The 8,615-nt window shown below is 43.3% G+C and overlaps 1 protein-coding gene across 7 annotated transcripts; it reads left to right on the top strand.

The window, feature by feature from the left end:
• The first annotated feature begins 1,004 nt into the window (after positions 1-1,004).
• Positions 1,005-7,434, top strand: bcat1 (branched chain amino-acid transaminase 1, cytosolic). 7 transcript variants are annotated; one of them, XM_068586100.1, is made up of 9 exons: positions 1,005-1,133; positions 1,750-1,860; positions 1,943-2,086; positions 2,133-2,293; positions 2,481-2,623; positions 2,869-2,954; positions 3,044-3,184; positions 4,259-4,333; positions 7,396-7,434. In XM_068586100.1, the coding sequence occupies exons 1-9, from the start codon at positions 1,023-1,025 to the stop codon at positions 7,432-7,434; spliced, it is 1,011 nt and encodes a 336-aa protein (XP_068442201.1). In that variant the 5' UTR covers positions 1,005-1,022. The 7 variants fall into 7 exon arrangements, with proteins under 7 accessions (XP_068442201.1, XP_068442203.1, XP_068442204.1 ...); XM_068586099.1 differs by having other exon boundaries at positions 1,008-1,133; positions 1,943-2,062; XM_068586102.1 differs by lacking the exon at positions 1,750-1,860 and having other exon boundaries at positions 1,943-2,062.
• Positions 7,435-8,615: the final 1,181 nt, after the last annotated feature.

Raw genomic sequence — 8,615 nt, 5'->3', positions numbered from 1 at the left:
AGATAATCAGAGACAACATCAAAAAATATCGTACAGCAGAAGAAAAAAGTACATAACGAACCACTTTCACTTGGTGTTGTACTGTGGTCGCCCGCCACTTTCTACTACTGTAATCTGGGATTACGGTACCAACCAACATTCTGCACCGGGACAGAGGGGATAAAGAGCCAGTCTAATCCCAACCAAGTGGAACAGATAAGAATCTGAGTGGCAGGACAGGAAAACGTGTCTCTTCAGAGGAAGGATCGGCTAACTCGGTGTTGCCGAACAGCAGGAGAGGACACCACTTGTTCCTGATAAATATGACTCATAATATTTCTCAACCTGCTGTTACTGCAGCGCCACAAAGGTAGCATGGGGACAAGTGAGTGACACAGAGGCTGGACAGAGATCTAAAGCCCCTCAATGCTAATTTGATGCGATTCTTTTCTGTATTTAACCGTGACCTTTGACCTCTAAATGGGCTGGTTAAAAAAGACAGCTTCACTGCTAATTCAAGTGAAGTGGCACTTTGTGTTTCTTTCTGTTTGTCTCTGTCTCATTCATGTGACTGCGTGGCTGGCCTGCTGTCTGGTTTTGCAGCAGTCGGGTCACTGTGGACTGTGGCTGGTGTTGTTGGAGGCAGTCAAATAATTAGTCACACAGCGACCCCTGCTGGTCCATTAGTGATTGCAAAACAAACAAAATAACATGCAAGGAGTTGGTTTTAAGCAAGTCTGATGAATAACAATTCCCTTATGCTTTGCATAGCAGGCACACTACATAATTCTTTTTTAAAAATCATCATATTTGTATTATTATTTGCCATCTGTGGAGATGCTACCACAGTGAAGCTAGTGTTTCTGTCTATGGAGAAATTGGAGATCTCAATGTTGCATGTCCACATTGTCCTTCAACGCCACTACTTCTTTCCTCTGCTGTTGTTGTCCTGTGACCAGGCAGCCGACCTGGTCGTCGAGCTGACCTCCACTCCAAAGACCAAACGGGAGGATCCGGCCTTCGGGAACGTCTTCACTGACCACATGCTGACCATAGAGTGGAGTGCGAGTGAGGGCTGGCAGGCTCCGCTCATCAAGCCCTTTGGGAACCTGTCACTCCACCCGGCCTGTTCGTCCCTACACTACGCCATACAGGCAGGAAGCATTCACACTAAATCTGTACCTCTTTTAGCTCAAAAGAACATTATCTGTCGTCTGCAGCTGCGTTCTGTCGGGAGGCAAAAGAAAAGGCGTGATGAGGGTTTCAGCATTTTGAAAACACAAAAAGATCTAACTAGTTACAGCACACATGAAGTAAATATGAAGGTGAACAACTGGCAGAATATGTATTTTACTATCCTTTCATCACATTGCACCAAACGCATAATGCATTTTTGAATACACAGAAGCAAAACTCAGTTATATCCACAGTTACATTACACTTACAAAAACACTTTTACTAAATGTATAAATCATTTTGTTTTTACACCAGAATTGTCTTCTTGATAGCATGGAGAGGGTTTTGAAACAGACCTTGCTTTTGGGAAATAAACCTGCTTTATTATAACTTCCTAATAATTTCATAGTTTCCTAACATAGATTTTTGGAAGAATTTCCATAAAACAAATCTGGAATTAGAAAACGTATATAATTGATCATGTCACCGAAAGATAAAATAATGAAAAACAGAATGATTTAAGGATGTTTGACCTCGTGACCTCAGTATATCTGCAGCCCATCTCAACCCTCTTCTCTCCTCTCTCCTCGCCAGCTGTTTGAAGGGTTGAAAGCTTTCCGTGGGGTCGACAACCAACTGCGTCTCTTCAGACCGATGCTCAACATGAAGCGCATGTCCGACACTGCTAAGAGAGCTTGCCTACCCGTAAGATGGATGTGAAGAGTGAATGGTTCTCCCTCTCCGCATACTCTCTGTTCACCTTTCCCCTCCTCTCTCCTCCCTCCAGGCCTTTGACCAGTCAGAGTTTCTGGAGTGCATCAGGCGCCTGGTAAAGATCGACCAGGACTGGGTTCCTCACTCAGACTCGGCCAGTCTGTACATCAGGCCGACGTTCCTCGGCACTGAGGTAAGGAAGATAGTGTTGAGTTGCGTGATCAAATTACATTGAATTTTCATTGTTTACGTGTCCATTGCAGCAATCTCTGGGTGTGAAGAAGGCTGCCAATGCCCTGCTGTACGTGATCTTGTGTCCAGTGGGCTCTTACTTCAACAGTCAGACAGATGGTCTGTCCCTGTGGGCCGACCCAAAGTACACACGGGCCTGGAAAGGCGGGACAGGAAACTACAAGATGGGCGGGTGGGTAGACGCATACTGCATTCATGTTTATGTTTTTATTGAACTGCACTGCTACAGCCAATAAGCTTTTGATAGTTCTGCCCCAATAAACCATTAAATGTTCTTGTTTTCTCCCAGTCTTTCACTGAATTCAAACATCCAAAACGTTGGCAAAATGGCAACTGTCTGTTGTTTTGGTGTTCTGCAGAAACTACGGGTGTTCTTTGTTCGCCCAGTATGAAGCAGAGGATCATGGGTGCCAGCAGGTGCTGTGGCTGTACGGGGAGGACCACCAGATCACCGAGGCAGGCACCATGAACATCTTCCTCCACTGGATCAATGAGGATGGAGGTCAGCGGCCCGACTAGAACCGCACTTCACAACCAATCACAAGCTGTGAGGCGAAAGGGTCAAAGGGGTTTTAATGTTCAACTTCCATAAGCACCATGGATGCAAAACATATTCACACATAAAAAACACTCAACAGATGCAACTGACATAAAGTCACTCTGACATATTTGCATACTGGATATTTAGTAAAAGTACATTATTGCATTATTTCTTTTACTTTATTCTATCTATTTATTATTTCACAGAGGAGGAACTTGCAACGCCACCACTGGACGGCATCATACTCCCAGGTGTGACCCGACAGAGCATCCTGGAACTGACCGGGAAATGGGTGAGAAAGATAAAAGCCATAAAGGTCATCGTGCATGGATGAATATTACAAATTAGTCATCGCGTTCCCTCCGGTCCCTCTGTGTCCAGGGGGAGTTTAAGGTGACAGAGCGCTACCTGACCATGAGCCAGCTGTGCTCTGCTCTGCAGCAGCTGCGGGTCAAAGAGGCATTTGGCTCCGGTACTGCCTGCATGATCTGTCCCATCAGACACATTGTTTACCAGGGAGAGGTAAGAGAGCGCAGCAGACTTATTGCTTGCATGTAATCCAGTTTACCAGCGCATATTTAATTGAATTGTGAAACGTTTTCCTCAAGCAATTCATTCTTTTTCATTTAGCCTAACTCAATATGAACACAGCCAAGGACACTGATTGAAATCAACTGCTTTTTCTCTAGTTGATTAAATGGAATCATTAAAAATGTTCAGAAGCTTTCTTGTGGGGAGAGAAAGAGGAGATGATCAATACCACTCAGAGAGGTACAGGCCGTATCTAGATATGAAGCTACAGACGACGACTGGTTAGTTTAGCTTGGCAAAAAGACTGAGCTAAAAGAAACGGCTCGCCTCGCACCGTTCAAAGATGAAAAAAGCCGGGCTATCTCTTGAACGGGAGTCAGATTTCTGCTGGTTTCCTAGAAACCTCATATGTGACCAGGCTTTAGGAAATGACCGCTCCCTGCTACGAAATAAAGCATAACACCATTCAAAACAGCAACTTTACATTTATACACTTCTTTTTATATTGGAATAAACAGATATGACGTGTTAATCAGCGAGCGTTAGAGGTGCTGGTAGGCAGACTTTATTACCTTTGGATAAAACCAGGCTAGCTGTTTGCCCTTGTTTCCAGTCATTATGCTAAGCTAAGCTAAACTGCTGCTAGCTAAAGCCTCAGTCTCAAACTTTAAGTCTCTTTCCACTTCGCCCTCTCATCTTCTGCTTCTTGATGACTTCAAGCAAGTCAACAGCCTCCTTTTATTTCAATTTGATGGTAAAAAAGTGATGCTATATTTAATGGTTGACATGGTTAGTATTAAAAAGAGTTTTTACTGTATAACAAAACAGAATGTGAAAGTTTTTTGGGGAAGCTTAGTGCTTTGAAGACTGAGGCTGTGAGTCTCTCGTGCACATGCGGGCAGTTTCATCTTCAGAAGGTTGGAGGAACCCTGTGGCTTCTTGCTTAACTCCATAATATGTTTACTTTATATTTTCTATGTTCGCATGATTTATTTTAGGTTGATTCTCGGAGCCGATTATCTGAAGAGCTGAATTATCTAAATTGTTTGTTTTTGCGTGTCTCAGAACTTGCACATCCCCTGTCAGGACAAAGACTCACAGTTGTCTTCACGGATAGCAAAAGAACTCACGGATATACAGGTTGGTACACGCACACACACACATGCGCGCATACACACACACACACGTGCACACACACATGCACACACAGATGTTTCTCCCTCTCTCAGTAACAGCTGGTTGAACATCTGTGTTCTTTACACCGCTGTCACCCTCAGGACTCTATTTCCATGCAGTAATAGGTAACTTGAATGAAGTGTTCAGTGATATGATTTTTGGAGATGGAAGTGCAAGTGACAACAGTTTTAGTCTCAAATGACGTAGAACGTTACTTTGTCACATATCTGCCCAATAAAAAGAGCTCAAATGAATAGAAATGTTTCCACATTCAAATAAAAATATGGTCGAGGAAAGGCAAGACCCAACAAAAACAAATATTTCCACCAAATATTAACTTATCTCTCCTTAATAGAATTACTGGACCGCTATCAGAGTGGTTATTATGTAACTCAATGAGATCAAAGTGTTTAGTTGTTATTTCTTTTAACCCCCATTGGTCCTCATTGTACATCCACTGCCTGCAAGTACATAATAAGTGAATTATCATATTAGGTAATGAGTAATGACTTAGTAATATTGCACATAGCCTGAGATCCCTGCACCTCTGCAGTGGTTTCAGCGCCACAGGTTTAAACAGATTCATAATGTTCTTTGCTGAAGGCTCAATTTGTGTTAATGAGCGTGTTATGTATCACTGACGTTGTGTTATTCTGCTGTGTAATGAGCCTATTATTAGTCGGGGTGTGATGAGCAGGAATGTGATCCTCATTTTCTCACTTATAAAGGCCCGCATATGGTTGAGATCTCTATCAGACTAAGAAGGTCTCGGTACAGTGTACACCAAATATTTCTTCTTTTCCAGGGAGTGGTCACAACAAACATCAACATAAACCACATTCCTACCTGGCTACACACTTGAGACAAAACCGTTTCTGTTTTCTTTCAGTGAAGCCAATGCTGAAGTACTTTAAACTTGTATTCTTTCTATTGGTCATCAGCACCTGTTTTTGTTTTCCTGAAGCCCTTTGACAGTTCATGAACGTTATTTCACCATTTCGGTAGACTAAAAATGTCTGCTTACATTATATATACATTATATGGACAAAAACCAAGATGAGATGGACAAAATGCACAACTAGAGGCTTCATAACCGTAATCCACGAACCAAAGGGCAGAGTCACAGAGACTATGTCCACTTCTTATAGACAGTCTACGGTAAGCCACAAGCACCCCGAGGGCCAGTCCACCAAACTACTATCTAACTGTCTCAGTTTGGATATATTAAATAGCTCACTGCAAAAAGCCTTGCCTTTACTGCATGTTTAGTTTTGAGGTACTTACACTGGACTCGTGTGTTTCAATAATGCTACTTTAATCTTCTCCACTATATTTAAGATGGAATAGCGCACTTTTCACTCTACTATATTTATTTGAACACTCTAACTACTTAAGGTCATACACAATGATAATTAGTCACAGGGGTCATCTTTTCTGCAGAATGAACACTTCTACTTTTGAGACTTTGAATACATTTAGCTGATAATAATTTGGTGCATATAATTGAGTCGGCTTTTAAATGCAGAACTTTTACTTGTGGAGTATTTTGCCGTTGTTATGTTGGTGCTTTTGCTTAAGAAAAGGATCTAAAGCTTCTTCAGCCGCTGCTTGGAGTCCATGACTGAACCGATTTTAAATCTGCAAAGAGATTTGGAATTTCAGATTTCTCAGTGTTTTTCCTAAATATCTCAGAATCAAAGGTCAGTGTGTCCTTGTCTACTTGTTTCAATCGCCAAACTGACTATGAATCATAAACTTTGACTGCTGCTGGTGGCGCTGCAGAGGACACGAGCAGACAGTGTCCTCTGGGTTTCATTTTGAGAATCTGATCTCCTGCATGTCCTCTAAACACTGTGATCAGTTGACGTGGCTTATCTCTTCCACTCGTGACTTTTGCTTTGTCTCCCTTTCTCTTGCTCCTTTTGCTTTCTGTGCTGCATCTCTGTTTTTGTTGTTCTGTGTTTCTGGTCAGGAGATTAGCATATCGGCTCTCCCCATCATCCTCGGCCTCGTGATGTGTGTTCTCAATGTGTTAACCACATCTTTACATCCGATAACATCTTTCCGAAGTCGACAGTGCTTCAGAGAGGGGGGAGAGCGGAGGAGAGAGAGAGAGAGAGAGAGAGAGAGGGAGAGAGAGAGAGAGAGAGAGACGGTTGCCGGCCTAATGGTGGAGTGTGGAGAGTTGGAGATACGGGCAAGACAAACTCCTGAATTCTCTCATTAAGCTCGCTGTAATTGCACAAACCCAATTATTGCCTCAGCCTTTTGTGATCTTCAAAGCCAAGATGCTGCAAATGAAGCCTCGAACAAGTGGGAGAGGAGGAGGAGGAGGAGGAGGAAGAGTTGTGGAGGACGGGGGGCGGCGGCGGCGGCGAAGCTTAATGAACAATAAAATCGACAAAACGCTGGAAAACGCTGCGCTCCTTCCGCAGCGCTGGTAAATCTGTTGACATTTCATTTGGAGGGAAGCGGTGCGGTGTTATCCCCCCACACACACACACACACACACACACACACACACACACACACACACACACACACACTCCTCCTCCCGCCCATCTTGAAGACAACATTGCCACAAACAAACGAGTGGTCTGAGGCAGCAGATGAAAGATGGGTTTACTAAGTCGCCCTGCTGTTCCTCTTTCAAGTTAATTAGAAATCACATTCTTTTGTTTCCCCTTCGCAGGCGCTTATTTACTTTCTCACTTCGACCATTAGAACAAATTTGCAACATGAGACACAAATAATTGGATTTGCCTCTGCGGCTGTCACGGATTGGGGAACATTTTGTTTTGATTTTTATTCTAGTTCCTTTGCTCTGTTGTGTTGTGTTCCGTCGGTGGCTGAGTTTGCAGATTTGCTCACGGATATTTGATTTCACATTTTTGATTTGTGTTGTGCTCGCAATTAGGCGGTGGCGGCGGGCGAGAGAAGTTTTGGTGCTTAGCGACGTGCGATTTCTGTCGGGGGCCCCCGGAGAACGCTCTTGTGACCTTTCCACGACCTTTGTTCTCTTACAGCACGGACGCACGCCCAGCGACTGGACTTTCCTGGTGTAGCGGCGAGGAGAGGAGCCCTGAAAACCGCCACCGTCACAATGACCAGCGCGTGCACCAGGACGTCACACCATCATGCAACAGCGAAAGGCTATCGTAGACTTTGCATTCGCGAGAAAACAATATGTAACAACGTTTGTGCAATATTTGTAGTTTAACTGCAACACGCGGGCTCTGCGGCGAGTGTGTCGTACAACTTTGCCCCCTTTTAAGCTTAAATTAATGACAAGCACACAACTGTCCAACATAATTAACAAAAGTAGGCTAATGTCTCATGCAATAGTGCACAATAACTTACAGGAGCATTTTCTGCTGCTTTCCAGCCAACATGCAGGATTCAGCTGTGGCTGGGATGAAACATGAACAGAGGAATCATCAGAGAGACGTTATAGTTACAGAGGATTTCACATCACTTGTGCAAAGTTACAACGCATCTACACCAGGACTAGTTTAGCTAATTAACTCATCTTCTGGTGGGTTTAGTGGAAACATTGGGCCGCCTCAAAGTTTTACAATGAGCCTCAGCTTCATTTTGGGTTTGCACTGTGATGTTGTTTCAGAGGTCATGCTGATGTTTCTGAATTTGAGTTGTGTTGTAAACAGAAGCATTTTGAACATTTAGTCTGCAGACGGGGCATTGTGAACGTCACCTTTTGGCAAGAGCATCAAACAATTGTCACGGTAAAACTGGAAGTAACATCCAGTAGTTTCTTCACTACCGAGAAGTACATTACATGTCATTTAGCTCACGCTTTTATCCAGAGCGACTTACAATAAGTACACTAGAAATAGTCTGTGAAATGGCACAAAGGTTGTGTGAATGCAGGTGACGGGTTACAGGTCAGTGGTGTCTCTTGCTGTAAATATGAGATCTGACCAGCGCGCATGTGAACTCATTTTAAAGGGATGTTCCACATGAATACTGTGAGGCTTCATGGTGATTATTATTATAGTATGGATGTTTCCCTGTTGGTTCAAATACTATGTTAAAAAGAGAGCTCTTAGCCTGTGACTGCTTGTACTATGCACTGTAGGAGTATTGTGAGGAGGAGGGAAGGGTCCTGGTTGTCACGCTCTGAAACTTTGTGTCTGTTAAGGCAATGGCTATCATTCTACTTTCTCAAAATAAAACAAGTGACATCAAGAACAAAAACTATGAACTGAACAGGGTGAATAATCTACAT

Source organism: Clinocottus analis, unplaced genomic scaffold (genome assembly GCF_023055335.1).
Source record: "Clinocottus analis isolate CAN_PGR_092001 unplaced genomic scaffold, fCliAna1.0.p SCAF_20, whole genome shotgun sequence".
Classification (NCBI taxonomy): Eukaryota; Metazoa; Chordata; class Actinopteri; order Perciformes; family Cottidae; genus Clinocottus; species Clinocottus analis.
This window is presented reverse-complemented; position numbering and strand designations above follow the sequence as displayed.